This window comes from Culex pipiens, chromosome 1, assembly GCF_016801865.2.
Source record: "Culex pipiens pallens isolate TS chromosome 1, TS_CPP_V2, whole genome shotgun sequence".
Lineage (NCBI taxonomy): Eukaryota > Metazoa > Arthropoda > Insecta > Diptera > Culicidae > Culex > Culex pipiens.
Window position 1 is genome coordinate 45,048,421 of NC_068937.1, and position 15,913 is coordinate 45,064,333.

General features: G+C 50.2%; 2 protein-coding genes across 3 annotated transcripts; both read left to right on the forward strand.

Annotated features, from left to right (window-relative positions):
• The first annotated feature begins 761 nt into the window (after positions 1-761).
• LOC120426059 (uncharacterized protein K02A2.6-like) lies at positions 762-3,484 on the forward strand. 2 transcript variants are annotated; one of them, XM_039590745.1, is made up of 3 exons: positions 762-995; positions 1,509-2,450; positions 2,595-3,484. In XM_039590745.1, exons 2-3 carry the CDS (start codon positions 1,509-1,511, stop codon positions 3,468-3,470), a joined length of 1,818 nt encoding a protein of 605 aa, XP_039446679.1. In that variant the 5' UTR covers positions 762-995; the 3' UTR covers positions 3,471-3,484. The 2 variants fall into 2 exon arrangements, with proteins under 2 accessions (XP_039446679.1, XP_039446678.1); XM_039590744.2 differs by lacking the exon at positions 762-995 and having other exon boundaries at positions 1,006-2,450.
• Positions 3,485-3,511: 27 nt separating this feature from the next.
• Positions 3,512-15,535, forward strand: LOC120426066 (uncharacterized protein K02A2.6-like). Its single transcript, XM_039590751.1, has 3 exons — positions 3,512-5,693; positions 14,637-14,788; positions 15,050-15,535. The coding sequence occupies exons 1-3, from the start codon at positions 3,512-3,514 to the stop codon at positions 15,533-15,535; spliced, it is 2,820 nt and encodes a 939-aa protein (XP_039446685.1).
• The last annotated feature ends 378 nt before the right edge of the window (positions 15,536-15,913 follow it).

Below are 15,913 nucleotides of genomic sequence, written 5' to 3' on the forward strand. Positions count from 1 at the left end.
TGTATTTCGACCCGGGTGATTTCGGGATGTTTGACAGTTGCTTTGGAGAATTTGAACGGTTCGCGTCGCGGTAAACAAGCCGGATTTTCGTTGCCGTTTCCGTCTATGTTTCCCCCCCGATTGTGTGTGTATTTCGACCCGGGTGATTTCGGGATGTTTGACAGATGCTTTGGAGAATTTGAACGGTTCGCGTCGCGGTAAACAAGCCGGATTTTCGTTGCCGTTTCCGTCTTTGTTTCCCCCCCCCGATTGTGTGTGTATTTCGACCCGGGTGATTTCGGGATGTTTGACAGTTGCTTTGGAGAATTTGAACGGTTCGCGTCGCGGTAAACAAGCCGGATTTTCGTTGCCGTTTCCGTCTATGTTTCCCCCCCGATTGTGTGTGTATTTCGACCCGGGTGATTTCGGGATGTTTGACAGTTGCTTTGGAGAATTTGAACGGTTCGCGTCGCGGTAAACAAGCCGGATTTTCGTTGCCGTTTCCGTCTTTGTTTCCCCCCCGATTGTGTGTGTATTTCGACCCGGGTGATTTCGGGATGTTTGACAGTTGCTTTGGAGAATTTGAACGGTTCGCGTCGCGGTAAACAAGCCGGATTTTCGTTGCCGTTTCCGTCTTTGTTTCCCCCCCGATTGTGTGTGTATTTCGACCCGGGTGATTTCGGGATGTTTGACAGTTGCTTTGGAGAATTTGAACGGTTCGCGTCGCGGTAAACAAGCCGGATTTTCGTTGCCGTTTCCGTCTTTGTTTCCCCCCTGTAGGGTTATGCATTTATAGGTACATTATTACTTAAAATGGGTAAACACAGTTAACAGTGTAGTCAGGGAGATTTGACAGCTCGGGCGCGAGGGAGACAGTTGAAAATCTACCACCGCAGCGTGAAGACGCGTGATTGAAGGACGGGGACGGTTGACGAGGTGGACCAGGTAACGGCGAGGCTTGAGGAGCTCTCGCCAGGGAGGAATCTCGACAATTGGCGCAGCCGGTACGATCGAGGGTAGGTATTTTTTCATCTCGAGATGGTATTTCTTGAAATGAATTGGTTTGACGTGTGTGCGGGCGGAGAATGGTTGCGGAAAGATTTTTTTGATTCGATGGCTTAGAGGGGCCTGGAATGGAGAAGGAGGAAGATTCAAAAGAGCGGGACCGGTTGAAGCCCGAAGCGCCAACACAAAAGAGCGGGACCGGTTGAAGCCCGAAGCGCCACTAATACAAAAGAGCGGGACCGGATGAAGCCCGAAGCGCCACCAATACAAAAGAGCGGGACCGGTTGAAGCCCGAAGCGCCACCAATACAAATATCGGTACCGGATGAAGCCCGGAGAAAGAGAGAGAAAGAGGGAGAAACTGACAGTACAGCCACAGACGGTACAGATGAAGCATGAACAAGTTTAAAGACACAGATGTAAAGATGAATCATCTGAGAGTTGTCATTGAAATTGACAAAATACTTTTCGCACGGATGAGATGAATTGGTTGTTATGAAATTTGTTTGTTCCGTTCAATTACAGATGGATACCAGCAGTAAGCTGCGTTGCTCGCTAGCACCGTTCGACGCAACGGTTGATTCACAAGATTTACGACGGGAATGGGAGGAGTGGCTACGAGCCTTCGAGCTGGAGATGGAGATGCAGAACGTGTTTACGCAGCACGAAAAGTTCGTGAGGTTGCTCTCATTCGGAGGGCGAGGTTTGCAACGTATCTTTTACAACCTGAAGCCGGTACCGGAGGAGATAATCCCGGAAGTCGTTCCGGTTCCAATGAGGCCACCAGAAGATCCTGAGTACGACAATGCCATTAAGAGATTGGACAAATTTTTCGTCGGCAAGGTGAACGACCGGGTGGAGCTCGAAATTTTCCGCTCGCTGAGGCAGAAGCCAGACGAGTCCTTCAAACACTATTTGCTGCGACTACGCACGCAAGCCGCTCGATGTGAGTTCAATGAACGAGAGGACAAAGAAATTCTGCAGCAAATCTCAATGGCAGCCAAGGACGAGAAAGTGCGAGACAAAGGATTGGAGAACATCATGGACCTGGACGCACTGACGAATTACGCGAACAATCGTGAGATTCTTATCCAGCAAAAGGAGAAAACAAAGCCATTTGTGGCAGAGGAGGTGCTCGCTATGTCAAAACATCGTGCAAGTGGCTGGTCTGCTGGACCCAGTCGCTCTCGTGGTGATTCAAAGCCAAGAGGACGGTTTGGAACGAGTCGACCTCGCGTTGTGTGCACCCGGTGCGGTTCCTGGAACCACGACAGCAACTCGAACAGCTGCACAGCACGTGGTTTGCGTTGTCGGCAGTGCGGGAAAATCGGGCACTACGCTCGAAAGTGTCCCGGTCGTGGACAGAACGAATGGAGGCGTCCGGAAAACGATGCCAATGCTTTGGACGAGGCAGAAGCTTGGAAGGAGGAGGTCCCGCGGCGCCCGAAACCCGAGGATATCTCTAAGGTAGAATAGAAGTTTTGCTAAACTGTTTGTTTTGTTGGAAGAGAGTGATTAAAAGCTCGACGTAACGGTTTTTGTTGTTGGCAATTAATAAAATGAATTGAAGCCGAGACTGATGCGTGTGTTTTCGTTTATTTTGCTTGACAGGTCGATGATTCTGGCAGCAACGGAAGTGATGGGCACATCTTCTGCATGATCGATTCCTATCCAGTGGAATTTCTAATCGATTCCGGTTCGTCAATCAACACGATCACAGAGGCTGTTTGGGATAAACTGACTGAAGCCAAGGTTAAGCTGTACAATGAGAGGTCACACTGTAGCCGGAGCTTCACGGCATACGCAAGCCGGGACTCGTTGTGCGTGCTGACAATGTTCGAAGCTCACGTGTCAGTCAACCCATGGAAGCCACACACTTATGCAGAGTTTTTCGTCATTAAGGGAGCCACGAAATGCCTTCTGAGTAAACGAACATCCGAGGAACTCCATGTGCTCAAGGTTGGAATCAGTGTTGATAACATTACCGCGAAGGTTGAACCGTTTCCGAAGTTCCCTAACGTTCAAGTCAAGTTGTCCATTGACAAAAGCGTTCCTCCCAGACTGATCTCGTACCTCCGTGTGCCGGTGGCTATGGAAGAGAAGGTGGACGCCAAGATCATGGAAATGCTGCAAACCGACATTATCGAAAAAGTTGAAGGCCCGCCTGTATGGATCTCCCCGATGGTAGTTATTCCCAAGGGCTCGGGGGACGTACGAATCTGCATAAACATGAAATATCCCAACGAGGCGATAAAGCGTGAACACTATCCGCTTCCGGTCATCGATACGTTCCTGAATAAACTACGAGGCGCGGTGTACTTCTCAAGATTGGACATTACTTCTGCGTTCTACCACGTTGAATTACACCCTGAATCCAGAGCAATAACAACGTTCATGACTGCGAGAGGTTTGATGCGGTTCAAAAGGTTAGAATGGTTGAATTTTTCAGGTGACAAATTCAAACAAATTGGTTGTATTTTAGGTTAATGTTCGGGATAACGTGCGCGCCAGAAATCTTTCAACGCATCATGACCGAGATGTTAGCTGGAATAGAAGGAGTGATAATCTATATTGACGATATAGTGGTGGCGGGAAGAACCCTTCAGGAGCACGACGAGCGTTTGCGGGAAGTCCTCGCAGTGCTGGAACGCAACAACACGATGCTGAATCGGGGCAAGTGCATCATTCGGGTGCAGGAACTCGAAATTCTCGGTTTCAAAGTGAGTGCCCATGGCATCAGCCCGTCGGCGGAGAAGGTTCAGGCTATAAAAAACTTCCGGAAACCAGAAACGAAGGAAGAAGTCCGTAGTTTTCTGGGGCTAATGAACTTTGTTGGCCATTTTATCCCACATCTTTCAACAAGATCCGAGCCGTTAAGGAAGTATCTCCGAGGAGAAATCGCCACTTTCGGATTGGAACAAGCACAGGCCTTCGACGACTTGCGTAACGAACTGTCTAACCATGTTCGCAAGCTTGGATTTTTCGACCCCAGGGAAACGACCGAGCTCTACGTTGATGCTTCGCCTGTGGGACTGGGAGCAGTGCTCGTCCAGCGGGACTCCAACAACACCCCCAGAATCGTCAGTTTTGCTTCCAAGGGCTTGACGGTGTCTGAACGAGTCTACCCGCAAACACAACGAGAAGCATTGGCTGTAGTTTGGGCAGTGGAGAAATTTTTCTTCTACTTGTTTGGGCTACACTTCACGTTGTATACTGATCACAAGACGCTAGAGTACATCTATGGTGGTAAACATCAGATAGGAAAACGCGCGTGCTCGAGGGCTGAAGGATGGGCTCTACGGTTGCAGCCGTACGATTTTGGGGTAGAGTATTTACCGGGGACCGACAACATCTCAGATCCACTCTCGCGACTTGTGAATCAAGAAGATCCAGCATTCGACGACAACGCTGAGCATTATCTGTTGGCAGTGGGTGAAGGTCCAGCAGCCATAACGTTCAATGAAATCAGACGGGAAACATCCAACGACGACAACTTGTCCGCAATCATGAAGGCACTCGAAACTGGTGAATGGCCGCCGGAGCTCTTCCGTTATCAAGCTTTCGACAAGGAACTCGGAGTTGTCGATGGGATGTTGATCCGTGGCGAGAGGATTATACTTCCAGTAAAGCTGAGAGCCAGAGCCCTGGAGATCGCCCATCGAGGTCATCCTGGAGTCGTGTCTATGCGTAGAAATCTGCGGGAAAGAGTTTGGTGGCCCTGCATGGATCGAGACGTGAAGGATAATATCCAGCAATGTCGTGGTTGTGCTGTTGTTAGTAAACAAAATCCTCCAGAACCAATGCAGCGTAAGCAGATGCCGGAACGGGCCTGGCAGGAAATTGCCGTAGATTTTTTTACGGCTAAAGAGTGCGCTACTTTTCTCGTCGTTATCGACTATTACAGTCGGTTTCTCAAAGTCATCGAAATGAAGACTACAACGGCTGCCAAGACCATCGAAGCTCTGGAAAGTGTGTTCGGCGAGCAAACCTATCCTGAAGTAATCCGCAGCGATAACGGCCCCCCTTTCGCCAGTGAGGAATTCCGCAACTACTGCCTGAGCAAGAATGTACGCTTGAACCACACTATTCCTTATTGGCCGCAGATGAACGGTTTGGTGGAGAGGTCAAATCAAGGGATTCTTCGAACGCTACGAATCGCTAAGGCATCGGGGACTGATTGGAGGACAGCGCTTCAGGAATTTGTGCACGTGTACAACAGAACACCACACAGCGTCACTGAGAAGGCCCCGCTCGAGCTGCTTTTGGGTCGTCCCGTCAAAGACCTACTCCCGTCCCTCAGAACCGAACCAGGATCATACCGCGATGAAGGCGTACGTGACATGGATGCTATGAAGAAAGCGAAAGGAAAGCTGTATGCGGACAAACATCGCCACGCAAAGCCGTCGGACATCAAGGTTGGCGATTCAGTTATGGTCAAGAACTATGACAGCGGCAAGCTTGAGCCAAATTTCCGTTCTGAACGATTCACAGTCATTAAGCGAAGTGAGAACGACGTGGTGATAGAAAGCGAGAATGGAGTTAGATATCGTCGGTGCGTAACCCACCTGAGGAAGTGGCCTTTGGAAACCTCGTCTGATAATCCGAATCCGGAAGCTGAACCAACCGAGGGCGACAAGAAGTCTGAATCAACCGATATAGAGGAGCAAACAGTCAAGCGACCCAAACATTCGTGTGATGATCATGTAAAAGGTACTGTGCTGGCACGTGACCGTCCCACCAGGGCGAAGAAATTGCCCGCACGCTACAATTCTTAGCAAACTTCGCTGTTTCAACCGTTCTGAGTATTTTTTTTTTTTTTTCTCTCTTAAATTTGAATGAAATAAACATTGTTTTTACATTGAATGGTTTTTTTTTATTTTATTTTTAGTTTTTTTTTCTGGACTAGGAGAGAGATGTAGGGTTATGCATTTATAGGTACATTATTACTTAAAATGGGTAAACACAGTTAACAGTGTAGTCAGGGAGATTTGACAGCTCGGGCGCGAGGGAGACAGTTGAAAATCTACCACCGCAGCGTGAAGACGCGTGATTGAAGGACGGGGACGGTTGACGAGGTGGACCAGGTAACGGCGAGGCTTGAGGAGCTCTCGCCAGGGAGGAATCTCGACACCCCCCCGATTGTGTGTGTATTTCGACCCGGGTGATTTCGGGATGTTTGACAGTTGCTTTGGAGAATTTGAACGGTTCGCGTCGCGGTAAACAAGCCGGATTTTCGTTGCCGTTTCCGTCTTTGTTTCCCCCCCCCCGATTGTGTGTGTATTTCGACCCGGGTGATTTCGGGATGTTTGACAGTTGCTTTGGAGAATTTGAACGGTTCGCGTCGCGGTAAACAAGCCGGATTTTCGTTGCCGTTTCCGTCTATGTTTCCCCCCCGATTGTGTGTGTATTTCGACCCGGGTGATTTCGGGATGTTTGACAGATGCTTTGGAGAATTTGAACGGTTCGCGTCGCGGTAAACAAGCCGGATTTTCGTTGCCGTTTCCGTCTTTGTTTCCCCCCCCGATTGTGTGTGTATTTCGACCCGGGTGATTTCGGGATGTTTGACAGTTGCTTTGGAGAATTTGAACGGTTCGCGTCGCGGTAAACAAGCCGGATTTTCGTTGCCGTTTCCGTCTTTGTTTCCCCCCCGATTGTGTGTTCGCGTCGCGATAAACAAGCCGGATTTTCGTTGCCGTTTCCGTCTTTGTTTCCCCCCCGATTGTGTGTGTATTTCGACCCGGGTGATTTCGGGATGTTTGACAGTTTCTTTGGAGAATTTGAACGGTTCGCGTCGCGGTAAACAAGCCGGATTTTCGTTGCCGTTTCCGTCTTTGTTTCCCCCCCGATTGTGTGTGTATTTCGACCCGGGTGATTTCGGGATGTTTGACAGTTGCTTTGGAGAATTTGAACGGTTCGCGTCGCGGTAAACAAGCCGGATTTTCGTTGCCGTTTCCGTCTATGTTTCCCCCCCGATTGTGTGTGTATTTCGACCCGGGTGATTTCGGGATGTTTGACAGTTGCTTTGGAGAATTTGAACGGTTCGCGTCGCGGTAAACAAGCCGGATTTTCGTTGCCGTTTCCGTCTTTGTTTCCCCCCCGATTGTGTGTGTATTTCGACCCGGGTGATTTCGGGATGTTTGACAGTTGCTTTGGAGAATTTGAACGGTTCGCGTCGCGGTAAACAAGCCGGATTTTCGTTGCCGTTTCCGTCTTTGTTTCCCCCCCGATTGTGTGTGTATTTCGACCCGGGTGATTTCGGGATGTTTGACAGTTTCTTTGGAGAATTTGAACGGTTCGCGTCGCGGTAAACAAGCCGGATTTTCGTTGCCGTTTCCGTCTTTGTTTCCCCCCCCGATTGTGTGTGTATTTCGACCCGGGTGATTTCGGGATGTTTGACAGTTGCTTTGGAGAATTTGAACGGTTCGCGTCGCGGTAAACAAGCCGGATTTTCGTTGCCGTTTCCGTCTATGTTTCCCCCCCGATTGTGTGTGTATTTCGACCCGGGTGATTTCGGGATGTTTGACAGTTGCTTTGGAGAATTTGAACGGTTCGCGTCGCGGTCAACAAGCCGGATTTTCGTTGCCGTTTCCGTCTATGTTTCCCCCCCGATTGTGTGTGTATTTCGACCCGGGTGATTTCGGGATGTTTGACAGTTGCTTTGGAGAATTTGAACGGTTCGCGTCGCGGTAAACAAGCCGGATTTTCGTTGCCGTTTCCGTCTTTGTTTCCCCCCCGATTGTGTGTTCGCGTCGCGATAAACAAGCCGGATTTTCGTTGCCGTTTCCGTCTTTGTTTCCCCCCCGATTGTGTGTGTATTTCGACCCGGGTGATTTCGGGATGTTTGACAGTTTCTTTGGAGAATTTGAACGGTTCGCGTCGCGGTAAACAAGCCGGATTTTCGTTGCCGTTTCCGTCTTTGTTTCCCCCCCCCGATTGTGTGTGTATTTCGACCCGGGTGATTTCGGGATGTTTGACAGTTGCTTTGGAGAATTTGAACGGTTCGCGTCGCGGTAAACAAGCCGGATTTTCGTTGCCGTTTCCGTCTATGTTTCCCCCCCGATTGTGTGTGTATTTCGACCCGGGTGATTTCGGGATGTTTGACAGTTGCTTTGGAGAATTTGAACGGTTCGCGTCGCGGTAAACAAGCCGGATTTTCGTTGCCGTTTCCGTCTATGTTTCCCCCCCCGATTGTGTGTGTATTTCGACCCGGGTGATTTCGGGATGTTTGACAGTTGCTTTGGAGAATTTGAACGGTTCGCGTCGCGGTAAACAAGCCGGATTTTCGTTGCCGTTTCCGTCTTTGTTTCCCCCCCGATTGTGTGTGTATTTCGACCCGGGTGATTTCGGGATGTTTGACAGTTGCTTTGGAGAATTTGAACGGTTCGCGTCGCGGTAAACAAGCCGGATTTTCGTTGCCGTTTCCGTCTATGTTTCCCCCCCGATTGTGTGTGTATTTCGACCCGGGTGATTTCGGGATGTTTGACAGTTGCTTTGGAGAATTTGAACGGTTCGCGTCGCGGTAAACAAGCCGGATTTTCGTTGCCGTTTCCGTCTTTGTTTCCCCCCCCCCGATTGTGTGTGTATTTCGACCCGGGTGATTTCGGGATGTTTGACAGTTGCTTTGGAGAATTTGAACGGTTCGCGTCGCGGTAAACAAGCCGGATTTTCGTTGCCGTTTCCGTCTATGTTTCCCCCCCGATTGTGTGTGTATTTCGACCCGGGTGATTTCGGGATGTTTGACAGATGCTTTGGAGAATTTGAACGGTTCGCGTCGCGGTAAACAAGCCGGATTTTCGTTGCCGTTTCCGTCTTTGTTTCCCCCCCCGATTGTGTGTGTATTTCGACCCGGGTGATTTCGGGATGTTTGACAGTTGCTTTGGAGAATTTGAACGGTTCGCGTCGCGGTAAACAAGCCGGATTTTCGTTGCCGTTTCCGTCTTTGTTTCCCCCCGATTGTGTGTTCGCGTCGCGATAAACAAGCCGGATTTTCGTTGCCGTTTCCGTCTTTGTTTCCCCCCCGATTGTGTGTGTATTTCGACCCGGGTGATTTCGGGATGTTTGACAGTTTCTTTGGAGAATTTGAACGGTTCGCGTCGCGGTAAACAAGCCGGATTTTCGTTGCCGTTTCCGTCTTTGTTTCCCCCCCCGATTGTGTGTGTATTTCGACCCGGGTGATTTCGGGATGTTTGACAGTTGCTTTGGAGAATTTGAACGGTTCGCGTCGCGGTAAACAAGCCGGATTTTCGTTGCCGTTTCCGTCTATGTTTCCCCCCCGATTGTGTGTGTATTTCGACCCGGGTGATTTCGGGATGTTTGACAGTTGCTTTGGAGAATTTGAACGGTTCGCGTCGCGGTAAACAAGCCGGATTTTCGTTGCCGTTTCCGTCTTTGTTTCCCCCCCGATTGTGTGTGTATTTCGACCCGGGTGATTTCGGGATGTTTGACAGTTGCTTTGGAGAATTTGAACGGTTCGCGTCGCGGTAAACAAGCCGGATTTTCGTTGCCGTTTCCGTCTTTGTTTCCCCCCCCGATTGTGTGTGTATTTCGACCCGGGTGATTTCGGGATGTTTGACAGTTGCTTTGGAGAATTTGAACGGTTCGCGTCGCGGTAAACAAGCCGGATTTTCGTTGCCGTTTCCGTCTATGTTTCCCCCCCGATTGTGTGTGTATTTCGACCCGGGTGATTTCGGGATGTTTGACAGTTGCTTTGGAGAATTTGAACGGTTCGCGTCGCGGTAAACAAGCCGGATTTTCGTTGCCGTTTCCGTCTATGTTTCCCCCCCGATTGTGTGTGTATTTCGACCCGGGTGATTTCGGGATGTTTGACAGTTGCTTTGGAGAATTTGAACGGTTCGCGTCGCGGTAAACAAGCCGGATTTTCGTTGCCGTTTCCGTCTTTGTTTCCCCCCCGATTGTGTGTGTATTTCGACCCGGGTGATTTCGGGATGTTTGACAGTTGCTTTGGAGAATTTGAACGGTTCGCGTCGCGGTAAACAAGCCGGATTTTCGTTGCCGTTTCCGTCTTTGTTTCCCCCCCCGATTGTGTGTGTATTTCGACCCGGGTGATTTCGGGATGTTTGACAGTTGCTTTGGAGAATTTGAACGGTTCGCGTCGCGGTAAACAAGCCGGATTTTCGTTGCCGTTTCCGTCTTTGTTTCCCCCCCGATTGTGTGTGTATTTCGACCCGGGTGATTTCGGGATGTTTGACAGTTGCTTTGGAGAATTTGAACGGTTCGCGTCGCGGTAAACAAGCCGGATTTTCGTTGCCGTTTCCGTCTTTGTTTCCCCCCCCGATTGTGTGTGTATTTCGACCCGGGTGATTTCGGGATGTTTGACAGTTGCTTTGGAGAATTTGAACGGTTCGCGTCGCGGTAAACAAGCCGGATTTTCGTTGCCGTTTCCGTCTATGTTTCCCCCCCGATTGTGTGTGTATTTCGACCCGGGTGATTTCGGGATGTTTGACAGTTGCTTTGGAGAATTTGAACGGTTCGCGTCGCGGTAAACAAGCCGGATTTTCGTTGCCGTTTCCGTCTTTGTTTCCCCCCCGATTGTGTGTGTATTTCGACCCGGGTGATTTCGGGATGTTTGACAGTTGCTTTGGAGAATTTGAACGGTTCGCGTCGCGGTAAACAAGCCGGATTTTCGTTGCCGTTTCCGTCTTTGTTTCCCCCCCGATTGTGTGTGTATTTCGACCCGGGTGATTTCGGGATGTTTGACAGTTGCTTTGGAGAATTTGAACGGTTCGCGTCGCGGTAAACAAGCCGGATTTTCGTTGCCGTTTCCGTCTTTGTTTCCCCCCCGATTGTGTGTGTATTTCGACCCGGGTGATTTCGGGATGTTTGACAGTTGCTTTGGAGAATTTGAACGGTTCGCGTCGCGGTAAACAAGCCGGATTTTCGTTGCCGTTTCCGTCTTTGTTTCCCCCCCGATTGTGTGTGTATTTCGACCCGGGTGATTTCGGGATGTTTGACAGTTGCTTTGGAGAATTTGAACGGTTCGCGTCGCGGTAAACAAGCCGGATTTTCGTTGCCGTTTCCGTCTTTGTTTCCCCCCCGATTGTGTGTGTATTTCGACCCGGGTGATTTCGGGATGTTTGACAGTTGCTTTGGAGAATTTGAACGGTTCGCGTCGCGGTAAACAAGCCGGATTTTCGTTGCCGTTTCCGTCTTTGTTTCCCCCCCGATTGTGTGTGTATTTCGACCCGGGTGATTTCGGGATGTTTGACAGTTGCTTTGGAGAATTTGAACGGTTCGCGTCGCGGTAAACAAGCCGGATTTTCGTTGCCGTTTCCGTCTTTGTTTCCCCCCCGATTGTGTGTGTATTTCGACCCGGGTGATTTCGGGATGTTTGACAGTTGCTTTGGAGAATTTGAACGGTTCGCGTCGCGGTAAACAAGCCGGATTTTCGTTGCCGTTTCCGTCTTTGTTTCCCCCCCGATTGTGTGTGTATTTCGACCCGGGTGATTTCGGGATGTTTGACAGTTGCTTTGGAGAATTTGAACGGTTCGCGTCGCGGTAAACAAGCCGGATTTTCGTTGCCGTTTCCGTCTTTGTTTCCCCCCCGATTGTGTGTGTATTTCGACCCGGGTGATTTCGGGATGTTTGACAGTTGCTTTGGAGAATTTGAACGGTTCGCGTCGCGGTAAACAAGCCGGATTTTCGTTGCCGTTTCCGTCTTTGTTTCCCCCCCCGATTGTGTGTGTATTTCGACCCGGGTGATTTCGGGATGTTTGACAGTTGCTTTGGAGAATTTGAACGGTTCGCGTCGCGGTAAACAAGCCGGATTTTCGTTGCCGTTTCCGTCTTTGTTTCCCCCCCGATTGTGTGTGTATTTCGACCCGGGTGATTTCGGGATGTTTGACAGTTGCTTTGGAGAATTTGAACGGTTCGCGTCGCGGTAAACAAGCCGGATTTTCGTTGCCGTTTCCGTCTTTGTTTCCCCCCCGATTGTGTGTGTATTTCGACCCGGGTGATTTCGGGATGTTTGACAGTTGCTTTGGAGAATTTGAACGGTTCGCGTCGCGGTAAACAAGCCGGATTTTCGTTGCCGTTTCCGTCTTTGTTTCCCCCCCGATTGTGTGTGTATTTCGACCCGGGTGATTTCGGGATGTTTGACAGTTGCTTTGGAGAATTTGAACGGTTCGCGTCGCGGTAAACAAGCCGGATTTTCGTTGCCGTTTCCGTCTTTGTTTCCCCCCCGATTGTGTGTGTATTTCGACCCGGGTGATTTCGGGATGTTTGACAGTTGCTTTGGAGAATTTGAACGGTTCGCGTCGCGGTAAACAAGCCGGATTTTCGTTGCCGTTTCCGTCTTTGTTTCCCCCCCGATTGTGTGTGTATTTCGACCCGGGTGATTTCGGGATGTTTGACAGTTGCTTTGGAGAATTTGAACGGTTCGCGTCGCGGTAAACAAGCCGGATTTTCGTTGCCGTTTCCGTCTTTGTTTCCCCCCCGATTGTGTGTGTATTTCGACCCGGGTGATTTCGGGATGTTTGACAGTTGCTTTGGAGAATTTGAACGGTTCGCGTCGCGGTAAACAAGCCGGATTTTCGTTGCCGTTTCCGTCTTTGTTTCCCCCCCGATTGTGTGTGTATTTCGACCCGGGTGATTTCGGGATGTTTGACAGTTGCTTTGGAGAATTTGAACGGTTCGCGTCGCGGTAAACAAGCCGGATTTTCGTTGCCGTTTCCGTCTTTGTTTCCCCCCCGATTGTGTGTGTATTTCGACCCGGGTGATTTCGGGATGTTTGACAGTTGCTTTGGAGAATTTGAACGGTTCGCGTCGCGGTAAACAAGCCGGATTTTCGTTGCCGTTTCCGTCTTTGTTTCCCCCCCGATTGTGTGTGTATTTCGACCCGGGTGATTTCGGGATGTTTGACAGTTGCTTTGGAGAATTTGAACGGTTCGCGTCGCGGTAAACAAGCCGGATTTTCGTTGCCGTTTCCGTCTATGTTTCCCCCCCGATTGTGTGTGTATTTCGACCCGGGTGATTTCGGGATGTTTGACAGTTGCTTTGGAGAATTTGAACGGTTCGCGTCGCGGTAAACAAGCCGGATTTTCGTTGCCGTTTCCGTCTTTGTTTCCCCCCCCGATTGTGTGTGTATTTCGACCCGGGTGATTTCGGGATGTTTGACAGTTGCTTTGGAGAATTTGAACGGTTCGCGTCGCGGTAAACAAGCCGGATTTTCGTTGCCGTTTCCGTCTTTGTTTCCCCCCCCGATTGTGTGTGTATTTCGACCCGGGTGATTTCGGGATGTTTGACAGTTGCTTTGGAGAATTTGAACGGTTCGCGTCGCGGTAAACAAGCCGGATTTTCGTTGCCGTTTCCGTCTTTGTTTCCCCCCCGATTGTGTGTGTATTTCGACCCGGGTGATTTCGGGATGTTTGACAGTTGCTTTGGAGAATTTGAACGGTTCGCGTCGCGGTAAACAAGCCGGATTTTCGTTGCCGTTTCCGTCTTTGTTTCCCCCCCGATTGTGTGTGTATTTCGACCCGGGTGATTTCGGGATGTTTGACAGTTGCTTTGGAGAATTTGAACGGTTCGCGTCGCGGTAAACAAGCCGGATTTTCGTTGCCGTTTCCGTCTTTGTTTCCCCCCCGATTGTGTGTGTATTTCGACCCGGGTGATTTCGGGATGTTTGACAGTTGCTTTGGAGAATTTGAACGGTTCGCGTCGCGGTAAACAAGCCGGATTTTCGTTGCCGTTTCCGTCTATGTTTCCCCCCCGATTGTGTGTGTATTTCGACCCGGGTGATTTCGGGATGTTTGACAGTTGCTTTGGAGAATTTGAACGGTTCGCGTCGCGGTAAACAAGCCGGATTTTCGTTGCCGTTTCCGTCTTTGTTTCCCCCCCGATTGTGTGTGTATTTCGACCCGGGTGATTTCGGGATGTTTGACAGTTGCTTTGGAGAATTTGAACGGTTCGCGTCGCGGTAAACAAGCCGGATTTTCGTTGCCGTTTCCGTCTTTGTTTCCCCCCCGATTGTGTGTGTATTTCGACCCGGGTGATTTCGGGATGTTTGACAGTTGCTTTGGAGAATTTGAACGGTTCGCGTCGCGGTAAACAAGCCGGATTTTCGTTGCCGTTTCCGTCTTTGTTTCCCCCCCCGATTGTGTGTGTATTTCGACCCGGGTGATTTCGGGATGTTTGACAGTTGCTTTGGAGAATTTGAACGGTTCGCGTCGCGGTAAACAAGCCGGATTTTCGTTGCCGTTTCCGTCTTTGTTTCCCCCCCGATTGTGTGTGTATTTCGACCCGGGTGATTTCGGGATGTTTGACAGTTGCTTTGGAGAATTTGAACGGTTCGCGTCGCGGTAAACAAGCCGGATTTTCGTTGCCGTTTCCGTCTTTGTTTCCCCCCCGATTGTGTGTGTATTTCGACCCGGGTGATTTCGGGATGTTTGACAGTTGCTTTGGAGAATTTGAACGGTTCGCGTCGCGGTAAACAAGCCGGATTTTCGTTGCCGTTTCCGTCTTTGTTTCCCCCCCCGATTGTGTGTGTATTTCGACCCGGGTGATTTCGGGATGTTTGACAGTTGCTTTGGAGAATTTGAACGGTTCGCGTCGCGGTAAACAAGCCGGATTTTCGTTGCCGTTTCCGTCTTTGTTTCCCCCCCGATTGTGTGTGTATTTCCCCCCCCCCCCCGCTAGAAGGTGTTATGAGACGAGCGGGCTTCAATTTGCGGGGCACGATCTTCAGCAAGTCCAACCAATTCATCTGCTTCGCTGACGACATGGACATTGTTGGCAGAACGTTCAAGGCGGTTGCGGATGCGTACACCGGCTTGAAGCGGGAAGCAGAGAAGGTTGGGCTAAGGGTGAATGTGGCGAAGACAAAGTACCTGCTGGCAGGAGGAACCGAGTCCCTTAGGGCTCGCATTGGACCAAGCGTTACAATCGACGGGGACGAATTCGAGGTGGTAGAGGAGTTTGTATACCTCGGATCGTTGGTGACGTCGGACAACAGCTGCAGCAGGGAAATTCGGAGACGCATCATCGCTGGAAGTCGTGCTTATTTCGGTCTCCACAAGAGCCTAAGGTCCCGGAAATTCTCCCTACATACGAAGTGTTCCATCTACAAGTCGCTGATAAGACCGGTCGTCCTCTACGGGCACGAGACATGGACAATGCTCGAAGAGGACATACGAGCGCTAAGCGTCTTCGAACGTCGAGTGCTAAGGACCATCTTTGGTGGCGTATATGAGAACGACGGATGGCGGCGGAGAATGAACCACGAACTTGCACAACTCTACAACGAACCAAGCATCCGGAAGGTCGCGAAGGCTGGACGGTTGCAGTGGGCCGGTCATGTTGCAAGGATGCCGGAACGTACCGAGCAATTGAGCCAACGGAACCAGAAGATCAATCCTGCGAAGTTGGTGTTTGTGTCGGAACCGGTAGGAACAAGACGTAGGGGGGTGCAACGTGCGAGGTGGGTGGACCAAGTGGAGAGCGATCTAGAAAGTGTGGGTGCACCGCGAAATTGGAGACATGCAGCCATGGACCGAGCTTGTTGGCGGAGAATCGTGCAGCAGGCCAAGCTAATGGTGTAGCGCCAATAAAAGTAAAAGTAAAGTAAAGTAAGTGATTTCGGGATGTTTGACAGATGCTTTGGAGAATTTGAACGGTTCGCGTCGCGGTAAACAAGCCGGATTTTCGTTGCCGTTTCCGTCTTTGTTTCCCCCCCCCCGATTGTGTGTGTATTTCGACCCGGGTGATTTCGGGATGTTTGACAGTTGCTTTGGAGAATTTGAACGGTTCGCGTCGCGGTAAACAAGCCGGATTTTCGTTGCCGTTTCCGTCTTTGTTTCCCCCCCGATTGTGTGTTCGCGTCGCGATAAACAAGCCGGATTTTCGTTGCCGTTTCCGTCTTTGTTTCCCCCCCGATTGTGTGTGTATTTCGACCCGGGTGATTTCGGGATGTTTGACAG

Coding starts and splice junctions, on each gene's coding strand:
- LOC120426066 (XM_039590751.1), top strand. CDS start 3,512: ATGACCGAGATGTTAGCTGGAATAGAAGGAGTGATAATCTATATTGAC. Junction 5,694..14,636: donor GTGTGATGATCATGTAAAAG/GTACTGTGCTGG, acceptor CCCCGCTAGAAG/GTGTTATGAGACGAGCGGGC. Junction 14,789..15,049: donor TGAAGCGGGAAGCAGAGAAG/GTTGGGCTAAGG, acceptor CTACATACGAAG/TGTTCCATCTACAAGTCGCT.
- LOC120426059 (XM_039590744.2), top strand. CDS start 1,479: ATGAAATTTGTTTGTTCCGTTCAATTACAGATGGATACCAGCAGTAAG. Junction 2,451..2,594: donor AACCCGAGGATATCTCTAAG/GTAGAATAGAAG, acceptor TTTGCTTGACAG/GTCGATGATTCTGGCAGCAA.